General features: G+C 27.0%; 6 protein-coding genes across 10 annotated transcripts; 3 read left to right on the top strand and 3 right to left on the bottom strand.

Moving 5' to 3' along the window:
- Positions 1–14: 14 nt before the first annotated feature.
- LOC140673718 (uncharacterized) lies at positions 15–953 on the top strand. Its single transcript, XM_072906834.1, has 2 exons — positions 15–286; positions 524–953. Exons 1-2 carry the CDS (start codon positions 165–167, stop codon positions 870–872), a joined length of 471 nt encoding a protein of 156 aa, XP_072762935.1. The 5' UTR covers positions 15–164; the 3' UTR covers positions 873–953.
- A 160-nt stretch (positions 954–1,113) lies between these two features.
- Pig-q (phosphatidylinositol glycan anchor biosynthesis class Q) lies at positions 1,114–3,301 on the bottom strand. Its single transcript, XM_072907462.1, has 5 exons — positions 2,354–3,301; positions 1,910–2,190; positions 1,621–1,813; positions 1,428–1,542; positions 1,114–1,313 (listed from the first exon to the last, which is right to left on the bottom strand). The coding sequence occupies exons 1-5, from the start codon at positions 3,137–3,139 to the stop codon at positions 1,129–1,131; spliced, it is 1,560 nt and encodes a 519-aa protein (XP_072763563.1). The 5' UTR covers positions 3,140–3,301; the 3' UTR covers positions 1,114–1,128.
- Positions 3,302–3,331: 30 nt separating this feature from the next.
- LOC140674108 (uncharacterized) lies at positions 3,332–6,316 on the top strand. Of its 4 annotated transcripts, none has more exons than XM_072907468.1 (11): positions 3,332–3,567; positions 3,685–3,817; positions 4,040–4,062; positions 4,167–4,296; positions 4,518–4,540; positions 4,653–4,785; positions 5,015–5,037; positions 5,149–5,284; positions 5,538–5,591; positions 5,672–5,867; positions 6,026–6,316. In XM_072907468.1, the coding sequence occupies exons 1-11, from the start codon at positions 3,513–3,515 to the stop codon at positions 6,308–6,310; spliced, it is 1,191 nt and encodes a 396-aa protein (XP_072763569.1). In that variant the 5' UTR covers positions 3,332–3,512; the 3' UTR covers positions 6,311–6,316. The 4 variants fall into 4 exon arrangements, with proteins under 4 accessions (XP_072763569.1, XP_072763568.1, XP_072763567.1 ...); XM_072907467.1 differs by having other exon boundaries at positions 4,164–4,296; positions 5,152–5,284; XM_072907466.1 differs by having other exon boundaries at positions 4,164–4,296.
- Positions 6,317–6,421: 105 nt separating this feature from the next.
- On the bottom strand, positions 6,422–8,532 carry LOC140674109 (thioredoxin, mitochondrial). Of its 2 annotated transcripts, none has more exons than XM_072907470.1 (4): positions 8,441–8,532; positions 7,636–7,828; positions 7,303–7,426; positions 6,422–6,950 (listed from the first exon to the last, which is right to left on the bottom strand). In XM_072907470.1, the coding sequence occupies exons 2-4, from the start codon at positions 7,806–7,808 to the stop codon at positions 6,837–6,839; spliced, it is 411 nt and encodes a 136-aa protein (XP_072763571.1). In that variant the 5' UTR covers positions 7,809–7,828; positions 8,441–8,532; the 3' UTR covers positions 6,422–6,836. The 2 variants fall into 2 exon arrangements, with proteins under 2 accessions (XP_072763571.1, XP_072763572.1); XM_072907471.1 differs by lacking the exon at positions 8,441–8,532 and adding an exon at positions 8,275–8,411.
- A 198-nt stretch (positions 8,533–8,730) lies between these two features.
- Lt (vacuolar protein sorting-associated protein light) lies at positions 8,731–13,855 on the top strand. Its single transcript, XM_072907457.1, has 13 exons — positions 8,731–9,076; positions 9,381–9,521; positions 9,701–9,983; positions 10,092–10,290; positions 10,508–10,662; positions 10,801–11,041; positions 11,356–11,620; positions 11,734–12,225; positions 12,407–12,743; positions 12,859–13,095; positions 13,273–13,317; positions 13,435–13,508; positions 13,591–13,855. Exons 1-13 carry the CDS (start codon positions 9,056–9,058, stop codon positions 13,639–13,641), a joined length of 2,541 nt encoding a protein of 846 aa, XP_072763558.1. The 5' UTR covers positions 8,731–9,055; the 3' UTR covers positions 13,642–13,855.
- Positions 13,856–14,198: 343 nt separating this feature from the next.
- LOC140674157 (ciliogenesis-associated TTC17-interacting protein) lies at positions 14,199–17,385 on the bottom strand. Its single transcript, XM_072907538.1, has 5 exons — positions 17,138–17,385; positions 15,572–15,839; positions 14,800–15,090; positions 14,366–14,456; positions 14,199–14,269 (listed from the first exon to the last, which is right to left on the bottom strand). Exons 1-5 carry the CDS (start codon positions 17,383–17,385, stop codon positions 14,199–14,201), a joined length of 969 nt encoding a protein of 322 aa, XP_072763639.1.
- Positions 17,386–17,684: the final 299 nt, after the last annotated feature.

The following is a 17,684-nucleotide window of genomic DNA, read 5'->3' as shown; positions in this document are numbered from 1 at the left end:
GGTCCGCAATAACGCATTCGAGGCATTTCTGGCATTGCGTTCGAAAATTTACTCCCTGGAGTAAAGTAGCTTGCGATCGACCAATCGGGATAAGAGAAAAATCGGGACAAAATTTCCTTTGCCCCGATTGGTCAAGCCAACGCTACTCCAAGGTGTAAATTTGAATGCACCCCGAAGTTGTTGCTAATACTTATTCCTACATCAAACGTATGATGCAAATGTTAGGCAATATTAAAAATGTTTTTTCTCTCTTACTGCGAGATAAGAATATATTGCTTAATAAAAGGTAATTAAAATGAAAAATCGTTTTGCTTTTTACATTTTATTCCGGGGAGTTGTATATATTTATTTAGATAAGGTTATGCGATTTCTTAAAAATTTTGGAAAGAAGAAATTCAATATTGTTATTTTATAAAAAATAAACATTGAAGCAAATTATGAAATATTATTAAGATAAAAACTGAATTTTATATTGTTAAATAACTTAACGTAATAATCTGATATATATTTATTTTTATTACAGAAACAATTTACCACAGATAACATTTAATATTAGAAGTAAACAAAGCACATCTTCTAAAGATGAATTTAGATTGTCAGGCACTGATAACTACAACGTCACCGATCAACCTATTAAGTATTCTTCTACAAAAGCTGCTACTATGAGAGTAAACGAGTATCGTGACCCATATGGAGATAGCATGCCATGGTATCAACCATTTAGCGTAGCAGCCAGCCTAGCTGTTTTTCTAGTGTATTTCTGTATCTTAAGAGAAGAAAATGACATTGATCTTATGCTCGACAACGATTTGGCAGATACATTAAGTCGAATTGACAATAGTTTAGCAGAAAATCGGAAGAAATTAAAATGAAAATTTCTATTTAGATATATTATCTTGATTGTTTTACGTAATATTGTCCCTGTTATATAATAAATAGTTATTTGTTCTTCATAATGTCTACTTTTTTTTCCATAATAGATATAATAGTAGATGCTAATTACTTTTATTATATATAATAATTTCAATATATATATTTTTTTCTACAAAATGTTACAAGAAACTCGTTAAAAACGTATATTTATATATAAAATTTATTATATTAGATATAAATATTTTTTATACAATTTTATAACAATTGACCCCATACAATATTATTTAATATTGTGCACCATTCAATGGATGGATGGCAAATAATTGTGTCTGCAATGCACTTTTTCCATGTAAATCTCCAAGGTGCGACAACTATAGTCATTGTTAATATCGTTAATCGTTTTTTCGCGCAATGAGAATGCAATTTGATATTAACAGTACCTACAGGGAATTATTATTATTATTATTATCATTTATAATATTCTATTCATGACATATTAGGCAGTAAAAAAATTCTTTCCACAATGCAATATATGATATTATTAGAACACTTACTACAGGTGCTGTAAGATTGCAACAACCACTTCCAGAAAGTGTAAACAGGCATAATTTGTAGATAAAATTTCAATCTGGTTAAAAAACCGCTAAATCCAATCGATACTAGCCTGAGCTATAATTATATAATATCGTGATTATATTTCGAATAATGCGCTAAAAAAAGTTAAAATCAAAACAGACATGATCTTACCAATGTAAATACAGTGTAATATATCCATGTTGTTGGCATTAGGAATAAAAGAATAGTAAACGACAGTGTCCCAACGAACAGTTGATCTGTTTGATATTGACAAGAGTCTACCCTTTCACGTAGAGGATTTTTCTTTTTCCCAAGAAAAAGTCTGAAGAGAGCTGTAATTCCTCTCAGCTGTATATTGAAGAGCCTGTAATAAACTTGGCTCTTAAATTATTTGAGGTAAAAAAAAATCATGAATTTTATTAGATTCTTACACATTAAATATTTGAGAAAATATATGCACCTTGCTGCATAAACATAGATGCAGTATGTATGAAAACTAACGAGAGCTAGAAGATCTGCGATGATAGATATTTGAAATGTAACTCCCAATCTTCCAAATAAGAGCAATATTTTAAATGCAAGATCTAAAAGCGGCTTTAAAAATGTCAAGAAGGTCCACCAGAGTTGTATGTGATACAGGAAAAACTTTCCCATGCTATTATTTAGAGCATGATTAAGCTTTAAGCCAGCTGGTACACCCATTAGCCAATTAATTAGATCCTTTAGAGTCTCTACAACTTTCTGTGTGAAATAAAAATTCCAATTATTAAGACTGTGTGATAGAAAATGGAAATAAATAGAATTAAAAGTGTCTAACTCAAATTTTATATAATAATTAAATTATTTTATTCATTTACACATCTTTAGACTGGATTTATATCTTTCATTAAATTTATAAATTCACCTCTGCATTGTTTAGAAGCAGCTGTGAAGGCTGATCTTTGATATAATATTGCAACAATTGCAAGACAAAGATTCCCAGTGCTATATCTATCACAATTGCCAGGGCATAATTTCCTGTTTTCAACTTAAAATTCTTGTCATGCAAAATTGTGATTAGCATCCACTTAATATTTTCCAACCAGCTGTAAACATGCAAGCCAAGAGAGGAGTACTTTAAGACTGGCAATAATTTCTCCGTTATTTTCGACAGCCATAAAACAGGATACAAGTATAAGAAGATGTGACAAGTCAACAGAGTTTCCCAGATGCAAACAAATTTAGATTTGGTCCTTAGTTCATCTTTCATGCTTTGTATCAGCTTTGCGAGTTCGTAAAAGTGATCGCCTGATGCAGCTTTGCTCTCAAACAATTCTGTTTCCTGCAACGCTCGATGATCATACAAAATAATTGTTGCACGTATCGTTGACAGATCTATTCTCTTATTGTTGAGAACGATATTTGTCAGACAAAACTCGTCCTCTGTATTCTGGGAACGCTTTGCCGCGATGTGTACCCAGTCTGAATGTTTATAGTCCAAAAATTCTTTGGCTCCGTTGTTTATATTAGAATAATATCCAATAGTGTCTAATGTACATTTAATTGATTCCGTAGAGCCTGCTTTAGATAAACTAATAATATAAAATTTTTTCAAGTTACTATGCGCATCATATATCACTTTGCCAAGCAGGTAACCAGATTGTTTGGCACACAGTTTTTCTGGAATAAAGACTAACAAATTGTGTAGCATTTTATAGCCGAATACTCTGTACTCTGGACAAATATAAATATATTATTCTAATTAAGTTTTAAATTGATTAATTATTAATAAGCAAAGAAATCACATGTTCTTTATCAGCTGATTTACTGGTACATGAAACGCAGCGTTTGGAATCAGCTGTTCTCTTAATGCATATTCAACCTAACTTGATCTTAATTTTTTTGCAACGAGTAACGGGTAGTAGGGCTGATAAACGACCACATGCTACAATCACATGTTAGGTTAATTGTCTTTGAGCCTCATGATTTTTAGTTAGATTATTTTAGCAGGGATTTATTACGATGTATTTACAATATGAATAATTGTATGTATTAGTACAAATTAAATAATATCAATTAATTACATGATGGATACCGAAAATCGTATAAAAGTAAAATTTATAAAGAAGGAGATTAAAGGTGAGTTTTTCACAATTTATTTATTTAATTTAAATTGATTACCATCTTTTTTAAAAATAATATATATATATATATATATATAATACGTAATAATACTATACAATTGATTTTTCATAGATGATACAAATTATCACTACGACACGAACACAGCATTTCAGGAAAATGTTATACAAAATAAAGAAAAACGAAAGAGAAAGAAAAAATCCACAGCTCGAGAAATTGAGGATTCAGAACAGTTGGGACAAGTTAAGTAAGTTTTATAAATTTTATCACTGTGTTTGTATATGTAGCTAACAATTGTTTTTTAAAATAAAAATACTTTATAAATAGTAGCAATTATATTAAATTATAAGTCATTTCTTTTTTTTTTTTTTTGTATACAATAAAAGTTTAATTTTAAATAATTATTATGAAAAATAGCGATATAACAAAAATATAATCTATAAATTTAATGAATTGATTTTTTTTTCAGTGTAAAAAAGGAGAGAATTGATGGTGAGTTTTTTGCAACTTGATTTATTTATTTACTTAAATTGATTGGTTACCATCTATTTAAATACCAATATATGTAATACTACACAATCAATTTTTTACAGAAGATGGTATAAATGACTACGAAACAGATGTAGTATTTCAGGAAAGTATTATAAAAGAGAAACGAAAAAAAAAGAGAAAGAAAAATTCCACAGAGCAAGAAATTGAGGATTCGGAGCAATTGCAGCAAGTTAAGTAAGTTTCTAAATTTTATCATTGTGTTTGTATGTACATCCAAGAATTGTTTTTTAAAATCAATGTTTGTCCCAAAATACTTTATAAATAGTAGCAACTATATTAAATTATAAGTCATTTCTTTTTTTATACACAAAAAAGTTTAATTTTAGATAATATGAAAAATAGCGATATAACAAAAATATAATTGATAAATTTAATGAAATGATTTTTTTTTTCAGTCTAAAAAAGGAGAGGATTGATGGTGAGTTTTACGCGACTTGATTTATTTATTTACTTAAATTAATTGGTTATCAATCGTTTTAGAAATACCGATATATGTAATTTGTAATAATACTACATAATCAATTTTTTAGATGATGGTATAAATGACTACGAAGCAGACGTAGTATTTCAGGAAAGTATTATAAAAGAGAAACGAAAAAAAAAGAAAAAGAAAAATTCCACAGCACAAGAAATTGAGGGTTCTGAGCAATTGGAGCAAGTTAAGTAAGTTTCTAAATTTTATCATTGTGTTTGTATGTACATCAAAAAAAATTTTCTTCAAATGAATGTTTGTCACAAAATACTTTATAAATAGTAGCAACTATATTAAATTATAAGTCATTTCTTTTTTTTATACAATAAAAGTTTAATTTTAGATAATTAATATGAAAAATAGTGATGTAACACAAATGTAGTCGATAAATTTAATGAAATGATTTTTTTTTTTTTTCAGTCTAAAAAAGGAGAGAATTAATGGTGAGTTTTTCGCGACTTGATTATTTATTTACTTAAATTAATTAGCTACCATCCATTTTAAAAACACCAATATATATAATTTGTAATAATATTACACAATCAATTTTTTAGAAGATGACGGTATAAATGACTACGAAACAGACCTAGTATTTCAGGAAAGTATTGTAAAAAAGAAACGAAAAAAAAAGAAAAAGAAAAATTCCACAGCAAAAGAAATTGAGGATTTTGAGCAATTGGAGCAAGTTAAGTAAGTTTCTAAATTTTATCATTGTGTTTGTATGTACATCAAAAAATTGTTTCTTAAATTCAATTTTTGTCACAAGGTAGTTTATAGTAGTTTATAGTAGCATATATATATATATAGAGCAACTATATTAAAGTATAAGTCATTTTTTTTAATTTTATGTATACAGAATGAAAAATTAATTTTAGATAATTAATATGAAAAATAGTGATACTATAAAAATCGACAAATTTAATGAAATAATTTCTTTTTACAGTGTAAGAAAGGAGAAAATTAGCGGTAAGGATTCAGAGAAGTTAGAACAAGTTAGGTAAGTTTCTAAATTTTATTACTGTGTAAAGTATGTGTGTGTGTGTATATATATATATATATATAAATTTTTTTTTTTAGTAACAATGTCCCACCTGATATAATTATCTCAAAAGAAGAACCTACTAATCTAAAAGAAGAACTTAATGAGAATGCAAAACCAAAAAAGCCATCCAAAAGGCAGTTGAAAAAAGAAAGAGTTATTCGAATGGCTCTTCAAATTAAGGAAAATAATAAAAAAAATGCTATACAAAAGGCATTAAATTATATATCTATGGTAAGTTGTTAAAAATTCTTAAAGGGTAGATTTTGTAATACCTTATACAAATATAAGATAAACTTACACAAGTGCATTATTGTATATATGAATAAGTATAAGCATTTTATATTCATTAACATTTTTTCAAAATTTTTAATATTGTTACGCTTTTACAGTGGAAACATTCTAGAAACGAATGGAAATTTAAGAAGCTTAAGCAAAGATGGTTAATGAAAAATTTGTTGGATGAAAACTCCATTTCTGATACAGATTTTCCTCTTGTTCTTGAATACTTTGAAAGTTGTGAAGGCATGGCACGTAAAGTATTATTACGAAAGGCAATGGACATTATAAAAAAAGCTGAAGAAAATAATGATGAAAAGATTAAAAACGAAATTACAAAGTCAATTGCTTACAAGCGAGCAAGGCAACTTTTGCAAATTTTACCAACTGATATATAGTTTTAAGTCTCTTTGAAGAAATTCTATCAATAAAAGACTGTTAAAAAATAATATTTTTAAGCCTATTAATACATTAAATTTGGATAATATATGAAAAAAATTTGACAGATCTTTGCGAGAAAAAGATTTGCTTTTATTGTTAATGATATCATTTTGGCCAATTTGAACATTAAAAATTAACTAGTTTGGAGTCATGCACATACATATATCACTTAGATATGTTTGTGCGTACATATGTTTGTAGAATTTACTTGACACAATTTGTAGAATTGGATTAAATTAATAATTTTATTATATATAAAGAACGTGTATATTTAAAAATTTCAATCTATATAATATCTTACTAATTGAAATCTTTGCACACAAATTAAAAGATACATCTGTTTATATATTATTTAATCAACAATTAAGGAAAATGTACTATAAATGTAGTATGCAAAATACGAAGCATCACACTATAGAAATTCTTTGTACAAGAATTAACAAACTGTAGCCATCTTAAAAGTAATTTACATTTTTAGTTACATTACTCTGCATACTTGTTAACAAACTGTCTAAGTTTATCAGTATCTTGAAGACCGACTATTCTTTCTAGGACCTTTCCATCCTTCATAGCAATGAGTACAGGTACAGATCCTACCTGGAAGTTTATATATGATTAAATGTATGTGAACAATTTGAATGTATTGTTTTTTTAGACTTTTGGTCTCTTGATGTGATATTGATTATGATATCAAGCGAAAATTATAGAAATTTTTTTCTTACAAAAGACATTAAAGTTTTTTAAAATGTTATCACTCATGTTCAATAATACAGATTAATAAAATATACTAAAAGCTTTTTTTTTTTTTTTTTTTTATCTTGCATTAATAAATGCATGTATAGTTCATCTGCCTATTACATTTTCAGGATATTTCACTAATCCATTGAAATTAATTCCAAGATTTAGTTAGTATCTAATGATCTTACATGATCATTGTAAAAACACTTACATGATAATCAAGAGCGAGGTCTGTATTCTCATCAATGTCAACTTTGGCTAGTAGTATCTTCCCTTGCTTTTCAGCAACAACTGTTTCTATTCTCGGAGTCAACATACGACATGGATTACACCATCTGAAGTAACAATATAAATTAGCATTTAATTAAATATTGGAAGTTTAATATATTTAAGTAGAGTAGCAAAAAAGCAGTCTTAATTAATATGTAAATAATATGCTTAATGTATTTTTTGTATAGTTCACATAATTTATATATATTTTAATTAAATAAGAATGACAGTATTTTAATAAATAATTAATGTTACAATATTATATAATGCTTACGTTGCAAAAAAGTCCACAATAACAGGTACTTTAGAGTTCTTTACACGTTCATTAAAATCTTTGGGATCCTGGACTTTAAACGTAGCAGAGACCACTTGCTCTTGTTTAGGTACAGTGGTGTATGTCTTGGTACCCAAGAGATTACGAACAACTTGAATTCTTAGACGCTGCATTTTTTTGATTTCCTTGATTGCTGTTGAAAACAATGCAAAATAAATGAATTATATAAAACCATAAAATTAAATTTTGAAATTTAATTGTTTTCATATTATTTTTTTATCTGAAATATCTATATTAATCTAAGTTTTAGTATTATGTTTAGATATTTAAACAAATTTACATTTTTAGATATCTCTCTCTAAATAAATAATATGGTTAAATTTGATATGTTTAAATACTTATAAGTAATATAAGATATTGCAGATGTATTAAAAAAATATAGTTCATAACATCAACAATTCTAAGAGCTTAATTATTATTTTAAAAAATTTTGAAAAAGGATGAAAAAAAATAATCTTTGTTCAAAGTATAACACATTTTTTACTCCATGATATCATCCAAAAAAATGTTTGATATTTATGCTATGACTTGTCACTATTTCATTATTATCTTTATGTATTTTTATATATATATATGTACACAATTGAGGTTGGATTTAATTGCGCATTTTTTGGGAGATGACGAAATATATATGCACAGTCACTAAAAATTGATGTGGAATTTCATTTAATCTCAATTGTTATATATATAATTACTTAATGTATTATTATTATATACGTTAATTTATTAAAACATGTTTCCTCACTTTTTCCTGTCAAAGAAGTGTTATCTCTCCTCTCTTGGAAATATGAAAATAGCGCCACCTGCTTTTCTTCTCGATTGAACGCGAACTAAAATGGGTCACGTGACAAGTGGTGGAAATTGAGAATCAGCCATAGATTTAAGGAAGAACGGCAGATTGAAATTTGACCAATCGGAACAAAAAGAACTAAAATTTCTCTCCCCTGATTGGTCAAATTCAATCTTCAATATATCATGTGATACGGGCTGAATGGAAATTGATTGACGTTTGATGGAAGGAGAAAGAGAGGGAGAAAGAGAGAGAGAAAGAGAAAATATGCCAAATTTACGTACGAAATGAAAATTGAAGTACGTAAATACAAAGATATGTACATGTAACATACTTTATTATATAAAGTTTTATATACTCATAAATTATAAATGAAGATTATTTTACGCTCTTCCTTTACCCTCTTTACGAGAAATGTTCTAGTGTCATGAAACTTGCTTAACCTAACTTGAATACTACTATTGAGTTTATCCTCGTCTTTCGCCTCTCTCTTCAACTTTGAAACAATTTTGATTAATCTAGTCATTGTACAATAATATTGCATCGATTGACAAAGATTGATAAACAAGAATGGAATCCACATCTGGCAAAGTAAAGTATCGTGATTCATTAATTCTTTTCTTTATCCCTTTGTGTACAATGTTCCCTCTCAATGAAGATTTTATTGTTCAATTGTCAAGCATCATTTCTGTGGCATTTTTTAATTTATATTATGTTTTTTACTATCCTAATTATTTTAATTGTTGAATTTGTTTAATTATTTTTCATTTATAATCATTTTTTAGATTCTATGGATAAAGTTATTTATTTAATTTTTTTTTCGAATGTAAACAATACTAAATAAACATATATGTATATGTAGAATAATTGATACTTATGAAAAGCTAATTTATAGGAGGAGCAGAATAATCAAGAAGATTCAGATTCTTCAGAAATGGATGAAATAGAACCCAGGCTAAAGTATATACGGATACGTAATGATTTGGAACATATTTTGCAAAATGATGCTGCTAGTTGTATTGCTGTGCATCCAAAGGTGAGAATTATTTACAAAGAATATATAGTTAGAATTTTAATTTTAGAATATTTAAATAATAAAATATTTAATTTTGTGAATTTTTAAAAGTTTAAATACAAATATTAATAAAAACTTTCTGTGTCTTATTAATCTTATCTTATTAATCTAATCTTATTTTATCTTTTTTTTGTTCTTAGTTTCTCTGCCTAGGATCACACTGGGGAATGATTCATCTTTTAGATCATCAGGGTAATAATGTAAAATCTAAAACATTACAAGCACACACAGTGGCAGTTAATCAGATCTCCATAGACCATAATGGGGACTTTATCGCTTCTTGCAGCGATGATGGCAAAGTTTTCATTTATGGATTATATAGTACAGAGGATAATCACAATATGAGCATGGGCAGATTAGTTAAGAGTATAGCAATTGATCCAAATTATTATAAAAGTGGCAGTGGCAGAAGATTTATCACAGGTGTTTAACTGTGTATAATTTGTTTATAATTTTTATAATTAAATGGAATTAATTTCTTTAAAATATTAATGTTTTTAATTATATAATAAGTATATTTACAATTTATAGGCGATGACAAGTTAGTTCTTTATGAGAAGACTTTTTTGGCCAGGATGAAGTCAACAGTACTCTGTGAAGCGGAAGGTGGAGTCAAATCTGTTGCATGGTCTGGGCGTTTTGTGGCATGGGCCTCTGATACTGGTGTGAGAGTCTTCGATCTAGACGCTAGATGTTCGTTGGGACTCATCAAGTGGTCTCGTACCGCAGAGTAAGTGTTAATAAAAAAAATAGCGGATATAATATTTTGCAAGATCAGAAAAGTTTTAATGCAAAAAAAAAATTGTGATATAAAGAAAACTGGAAACCATTTATCATATATCTTTTTTAAAAAGAATCGATTATAAATCATTTAAATTTTTGGACTTAATTTATTTTTACACTATATGTTACATATGTTTTATATGTCTATATGCTATCTCACACAGCACATTACCAGAGCACTATAGATGCAATCTACAGTGGTCAGACAACAAGACATTGTTGATTGGATGGGTGGACATTGTACGCATTTGTCATATCAGGAAACGTACCATGCAAGAGATGGTGAATCGAGATTTACCCGAGTTTGTGGTAGATCCAGGTAATCAATAAAATACCTTCTTCTTGATGAATATATTTCAATACACAAATATTAATTCCATGTATGTTTTAATTTGAATTATTGAATTATGTTCTGTATGGTTATTACTTATTTAATGAATTTCATTTTACTTTTCAGTATCAACGTTTCAAGTAGATTTTTATATATCGGGTATAGCGCCATTGAAAAATCAATTGGTATTATTGGGATGCCTTAAAGAGCTAGACGAAGATGGAAAGAATCAACGTCCGACTCTGCACGTGGTCGAACCAAAATATCAGGATTTTTCAGTGCTATGTGCAAACTCACTTACTCTACGTGGCTATAAAGAATACAGCTGTAATGATTATCATTTGGATTGTTTGAAGGAGGAAAACAGGTAATAATAAAATAAATTTAATATATGTATACATAGTATATTACTATTTATTTAAAACTGAAAAGTCAATACTGAAAAGAAAAATGCAATTCATCAAACCAATAATTACCATATTACATTAATTAAGAATATTTAAGCACATCAAATATTAATTTTTTAATGGATAATGATATTTTTAATAGAATGTTTATATAATTAATTATAAATTTTTATCATAATATTGAAAATGAGAAAGAAAAATAGCTTTGTGTACGGATATATATTTTCTCATTTTTACAAATTTTCGAATATTTTCATATAAAAATTTTTTATAGGTTTTTTATTGTAAGTCCAAAGGATATCGTTGTAGCCAGTTTATACGATACAGATGACAGAATCGAGTGGTTATTGAGCCACGGAAAATTTGAGCAAGCTTTGGAAGTAGTAACAACGAGCAATGGCAAGGATTGCAAGAGGCATACCGTATTAGATGTGGGACGAATCTATTTGGATCACTTGTTAGCATATGAGAAATATGATGAGGCTGGAAAACTTTGCTTCAAAATTTTAGGACGAAATAAAAAGTTGTGGGAGGAAGAGGTGAGAACTTTTGTTGTCACATAATAATTACATATAATTATTTATCGTGAATAATAATTTTCAATTGTGTATGGGAAATTTTTTAATTTTTAGTAAAATTTAAATTTCTCCAGGTTTACAAATTTGCCAAACTGCATCAATTACGTTCTATTTCGTCCTATTTGCCCCGAGGTGATGTCACCCTTGATCCGCTAGTGTACGAGATGGTACTGTATGAGTATCTAAAAATGGATCCCGACGGTTTCTTACAGTTGGTCAAAGAATGGTCTCCAACTTTATACACAGTGGCAGCGGTAGTTAATGGTGTATTGGAACATTTACTAGTCCACAATCAGCGACAGAACGTATTATTGGAAGCATTAGCTATTTTATATATCCATGATGGCAAATACGATAAAGCGCTTGCCATGTATTTGAAGCTGCGGCACAAAGATGTTTTTCAGTTGATTCAGAAATATCAGTTGTATAATTCTGTATATGACATGATCGAAGGTCTGATGGACCTGGATACGGAACGTGCCATACAATTTTTTCTAGAAAAAGACAGAGTGACGTCTGATGTCATTGTACAAAAATTGCAGCATAATCATCGTTATTTATATTTGGTAAGGGCATAATGATGCTTATGAGAAATATATAATTTCAAGAAATATATTTAACACATTACAATCTTAACTATGTATTATAGCCACAGTCTTCTTAATTCTTTTATTTATTTAAAATTTGTATAAAAATAGATACAGATATTTCATTTTTAAATACTTAATTATATAATCATATCTTTAGTATCTAGATGCCTTAGACAAGAAAGATACTAAAGACTCTAAGGGCAAGTATCATGGTTTATTAGTGCGATTATACGCTGATTATTCGAGAGACAAGTTATTGCCGCTCCTACGTCGCTCTGATAATTATCCAATACAACAAGCTCTGGATATCTGTAGCCAGCGTCGGTTTTATCCGGAAATGGTGTACTTGTTGGGCAGGATAGGAAATACTTCCGAAGCTTTGGCGCTCATGACGAGAGAACTCGACGATATGGAAAGTGCGATTGCGTTTTGTCAAGAACACGATGACGAGGAACTGTGGAACGATCTAGTTAATTACTCGCTTGATAAACCAAGTATGAATTATATTATGTTATTTTTATATTCCAAGAAAGAATCCAGAAATAGAGCAAATTTTAAATACGCAAATCTTATTTTCACTATTATACTAAATAATTTCACGGGTTTTAGCGGCAATTACGTTTCTTCTTCAAAAGATTGGCACCTACGTTGACCCCCGACTTATGGTGCAAAGGATAGAACCTACCTTGGAAATTCCAGGTCTGAAGAAAGCACTGGTCAAAATGATGTGTGACTATAATTTACAAGTATCTGTGCAAGAAGGTTGCAAAAAGATACTGTCTAATGATTATTTCAATCTCCACGAACGACTTGTTCGTTGTCAGCAGAGGGGTATATTTGTCGATGGTAAACTTTATAAAATTGTTACTGCTCTCAAAGAACAAAAATTCTATCTGTAGAAATTTTAAAACTGATTCGAGAAATAAGTAAAAGAATTATGCATATTAAATATTTTAATAGATCGCATTCTGTTAGAAATACATTAACAGATCATTGTCATCAGATTGCTTTTTTGGTTTTTAGATGATCAAATGTGTGGAGCTTGCCATAGGAAGATAATTGTAAGAGGTGAATGTTATTAATGTTATAGTAATAGCTTTAACTATATAAATAAATTAATTACAATTAGACATAAGTATAAATTATACAATTTTATACATATAATTTATTTTTTAAATCCTTTAGATCTACGGAATATAGTTGTATTTTATTGCAAGCACTGTTTTCACGAGGATTGTCTACCCAACTTTGAATTTGTTGTACGTATAATGTTTCTTATATATGTATATTAATTTATACTTCTATTGTTACTATATGATCATAATACCCTTTATTTTATAGGAAAATTGTGTCATATGTAACTCGCAGGAGATGATGCTTGGTAGAAAATGATAAAACTAATTGCACCTTATTATGTGACAAGTGCAATATCCAAAGTTCAAAGTGGATTATAGTGTCATATTTCATTGTGTGACTAAGATTATGTCTTGCACGCGCTAATGTATAAAACAAATTTTTATATAATAAATAAGTTGAAGTTACTTATAAAAGAGATAGATTTTAATTGAGAAATAATAGTGTGGATAAAAATCTAATTTAAATAAAATTTTTTTTCTCAATTTATGCAACCAAAATTTGTAAACACTTTAAAGGAAATATTCTTTTTATTATTATCAATATTATTATTATTATATTGATCTTTTACTCAGACTCTGTTTGTCTTGACAATGTAAATGTGGAAAGGGTTTAATTGACCAATTGGAATTGGTCAATTAAAAGATTTTCTTAATGTTATTTTAAAGACTTTATTTAGGTAATAGTTTTTATCTCATTGTGAATTTTATTTTTTATACAGATTCCACAATGGTCGCAGTCAATTTCAAATTAGTTTAGCAAATTGATAGATGTGAATATGTATAAAATTATTTTGCCAATTCATCAACAGTACCTTAAACTCTTAATTCTCTGGCAAATGCTTTGAAATGTTGTATTGTGAAATCTAAGACGTCGACAGGTTTCACTGATCAAAAATTGACAATAAACAAATCAAATAAACATAATACAATCTGTAAAAGACAGTGAATTATGCACAAAATTTATTCAATGAGTTAGTTACCAATGAGAAGACTCTGAATATAATCTGCAATTAGCTGTTTTATCTCAGGATGATCCATCAAATATTCTGTATATTGAGCTATGTTGTAAGACTGTAAAAATAGAGAAAAAGGGAAAAATTAACATAAAACTTTATTTGTAAATTTTATATATACTAATTTATATATATATATATACGAGTAAAATAAATATATTAAAAGAAAAAGTTTTACAATGTATAATTTTCGTAAATAATATTTAATTTTAATTTTTGTACAAATTTTTATTATTTTACACTTTAGAGCAATATACAATTGAATATATTATTTGTTAGTAATTCATACTTGAACAGAGATACATATTAATATAATTTTAATTTATTTTAATTCTACTTATTATTATAATAACAGAAAGGCTTAATTTTTAGAAAATTATAATAAAACAAATAGAAATTACTTTCATATCTAAATATTTAGAGAGCATCTCGATATTTTGCATCCACCATTCTTTATTTGAGCTGAATGAAATTTGCACGTTTATACTTTGGTTTGCATCGTTCTGCATTAATGGGCTTTTTTGTGCTATGTAAGGTGTATTTAACCAATCGTACACGAGTATTCTTCCTCGTGATGTCAAATAAATTTTTATTCGTTTAATAAGGCTATCTTTTGTGTAGATCCTTCTTTCAATAGTGTATATTTGCTGATGATTATCATGCAGCTCCATACTTTGTAACGCGGTACAGATCTGTATTAATAAAATTAAAATGCTTTTTATTTTCTATTATTTAAAAACATTTATTTTATTATGTATTTATCATTTGAAAAAATATTTCACATTTGAAATATTTTTTTTAATAATTAAAAACTATTATTTTAAATTGTTTATTATTATTTATTGTTTTATTATATATCATTTTAATAGGTTCATCTTCTATTTTGGCTATTTAATATTCTATTGTGGGTCTTTGATCTATTAGGAAATATTTTTTTTTATCAAATTTCTTAATTGGAGTTGAATCTTTGTTCAACAAAAAATTCAGATTAAGAATAATATATATTGCGTTATAAACAATTAATAAAAATAAGCTTTATTGTAGTTATTTAATTTTATTCTTAATTTTAGATTCATATGAAGTTTATCTATGTACTATCACATGATTTCCCAAATTGTATAAATTTAAGAAAGGTTCATCAAAGATATATTAAGATGTATAATCATCTCTTACATAATCGTTGATAGTTATGTTTCCATTTATCGTAATATTCTGAAAACGTAGAGTGCCTTCGAAATTTGTTATAGCGAGATATCGCATTAATAATATGTTTGCACCTTCGTTAATTAAACTTTCGTATTGACAGGATTTTAAGTCTTTGGTCTCTGTTAATGTCAGTAAGCAACAAGGACAAGTCCGCGTAATCTCGACATGATATATATCCTCCTCAAGTCCTACGAATAATGATTTTTCATGTAGACCATTTTTCTCGTAAAGAAACCTAATAAAGAAAGAAAAAAACGTCAAAAATATATATTTTTACGACAAAATTCTATCTTACATTATTATTGAATTTATTTATTTTTTAATTGAATAATCCATATAAAACGATAACAGAATCAGAAAAAAATAATATTTTTGAAAATAATTAAAAAAATTTTTCGAAAACATTTTTAAAATCATGTTTTCTTTTTATTCGTTAAAAAATGTTTACATTTGAAAAAGAGTTTTTTTTTAATAAGTACATAATAGTTTATAAAGTGTTATAAAAACTTAATATCTCTAAAAGCATTAATAAACTTTTAGATAATAAAAAAAGTTTAAAACGCAAAAAAGTAGAAATATTAGTGTTTAACTTTAAACGTCAACATGAAAGTTATGTAAAAGTCAAACTCTAATAGCTCCATCTTCTTCCCTCTTCCACAGCCAACAATTTTTACCTAAAACATTTTTTTCTACAATGTGTGCTTTTAGAGATATCAATTTGTAGCAATTTTTTAAATAACTCACGTTGTATATAATAACACATATTATAATTATTAATGTAATAGGTATTGATAAGATAAAACTGAATATTATATGTGTGTGTGTGTGTGTGTGTGTGCGTGTGTGTGTGTGTGTGTGTGTATGTGTGTGTGTGATGCTAATGTCCTTTCTCTTTTTGCCACGTGGTGAATTTTGCATCAAAAAATTAAACTTTAATCATATAAAATATATAAATATTACTTGAAAGATGAAATCTCAATAAGTGTTAATAAAAATAATTGTTTTGATTGTTAGTTGCATAAAAAAGAAAATCCTTTTTATTTCCTATTTTAAAAACTATTATTTTAAATTGTTTATTATTATTTATTTATTGTTTTATTTTAATTTTTTTAATATTCAAAAATGTTATATTATTAAATAATATCTATAAAACATTACGTTTAGAATGTTTATAAAATACATATAAATTGTAATATTATTATTTATCATTAAATTATCTATTAACTAAATAAAATTTAAAATAAATATTAAAATAATGGTAAATTTTAAATAAGTATTTTAACAAATCATTACTTTGTATAAGTAATTTAAAATAAAGATTAAATAAAAATTATATATAAATATTTTCATCAAATTGTTATTTCAAAGAAATGTTTCATATAAAATAAATAATTAATAAACATTAAGTAAATATATTATGTTTGCAAATAATTATACAATATATAATTAATGCACAATAAATATTAAAAATACATTTAAAAATATTTGTTGATTGGATATTTATATGAACTATCTCTCGTGTGTGTGAATTACTGTAAACATAAACTGTACTCGGTATATTTTTCTTCCAAGCATTGCAGATTGTCCATCATCGAGCTGATGAGTCTTGTTTCATTTAAACAGCCATCAATAGTTATCAAGGAACGCATATGCACCAGAAATTCACGATCTTGAGAACCAATGGGTTCTACTTGAATATAATATCTACCTATTTGTTTCATGTCATTCATAGACTCATCCTTTAAAGTTATTATCAGTGCTTCTTTGAAGCATAGAGTCATCCGATTTGAATCATCTGTGAATATAGAATAATAAGAGCGTCAATAATGTATTCCTCGAGAATTTTTCTACTTGTTTTAATATTCCTCTTTGCACTGTGTACATATTATAAATCGTAACGCATACAAAAATAATTATTTTGATTGTTAGTTGCATAAAAAAGAAAAGACTTTTTATGTTCTATTTTACAAATATTTATTTTATTATATATTTATCATCTGAAAAAATATTTGTTTCACATTTAAAATGTTTTTTTTTTTTAATAATTAAAAACTATTATTTTAAATTGTTTATTATTATT

This window comes from Anoplolepis gracilipes, chromosome 15, assembly GCF_047496725.1.
Source record: "Anoplolepis gracilipes chromosome 15, ASM4749672v1, whole genome shotgun sequence".
In the NCBI taxonomy this organism is placed as follows: domain Eukaryota; kingdom Metazoa; phylum Arthropoda; class Insecta; order Hymenoptera; family Formicidae; genus Anoplolepis; species Anoplolepis gracilipes.
This window is presented reverse-complemented; position numbering and strand designations above follow the sequence as displayed.

Bases quoted from the DNA above. Each gene is read 5' to 3' on its own strand.
- LOC140673718 (XM_072906834.1), top strand. From the start codon at position 165: ATGCACCCCGAAGTTGTTGCTAATACTTATTCCTACATCAAACGTATG. The intron at 287-523 runs GTAATTAAAATG...TTTTTATTACAG, and splicing joins AATATATTGCTTAATAAAAG to AAACAATTTACCACAGATAA.
- LOC140674157 (XM_072907538.1), bottom strand. From the start codon at position 17,385: ATGACTCTATGCTTCAAAGAAGCACTGATAATAACTTTAAAGGATGAG. The intron at 15,840-17,137 runs GTAATTCACACA...TTTCTTTATTAG, and splicing joins GAGTACAGTTTATGTTTACA to GTTTCTTTACGAGAAAAATG. The intron at 14,457-14,799 runs GTAATTTCTATT...CTATTTTTACAG, and splicing joins CTAAATATTTAGATATGAAA to TCTTACAACATAGCTCAATA.
- LOC140674108 (XM_072907466.1), top strand. From the start codon at position 3,513: ATGATGGATACCGAAAATCGTATAAAAGTAAAATTTATAAAGAAGGAG. The intron at 4,297-4,517 runs GTAAGTTTCTAA...TTTTTTTTTCAG, and splicing joins GAGCAATTGCAGCAAGTTAA to TCTAAAAAAGGAGAGGATTG. The intron at 5,592-5,671 runs GTAAGTTTCTAA...TTTTTTTTTTAG, and splicing joins GAGAAGTTAGAACAAGTTAG to TAACAATGTCCCACCTGATA.
- LOC140674109 (XM_072907470.1), bottom strand. From the start codon at position 7,808: ATGCAGCGTCTAAGAATTCAAGTTGTTCGTAATCTCTTGGGTACCAAG. The intron at 7,427-7,635 runs GTAAGCATTATA...TTGTTACTTCAG, and splicing joins ATTGTGGACTTTTTTGCAAC to ATGGTGTAATCCATGTCGTA. The intron at 6,951-7,302 runs GTAAGTGTTTTT...ATAAACTTCCAG, and splicing joins ACCTCGCTCTTGATTATCAT to GTAGGATCTGTACCTGTACT.
- Lt (XM_072907457.1), top strand. From the start codon at position 9,056: ATGGAATCCACATCTGGCAAA. The intron at 9,522-9,700 runs GTGAGAATTATT...TTTTGTTCTTAG, and splicing joins GTATTGCTGTGCATCCAAAG to TTTCTCTGCCTAGGATCACA. The intron at 12,226-12,406 runs GTAAGGGCATAA...TCATATCTTTAG, and splicing joins ATCATCGTTATTTATATTTG to TATCTAGATGCCTTAGACAA.
- Pig-q (XM_072907462.1), bottom strand. From the start codon at position 3,139: ATGCTACACAATTTGTTAGTCTTTATTCCAGAAAAACTGTGTGCCAAA. The intron at 2,191-2,353 runs GTGAATTTATAA...TATTTCACACAG, and splicing joins TGCTTCTAAACAATGCAGAG to AAAGTTGTAGAGACTCTAAA. The intron at 1,314-1,427 runs GTAAGTGTTCTA...AATTCCCTGTAG, and splicing joins GCAATCTTACAGCACCTGTA to GTACTGTTAATATCAAATTG.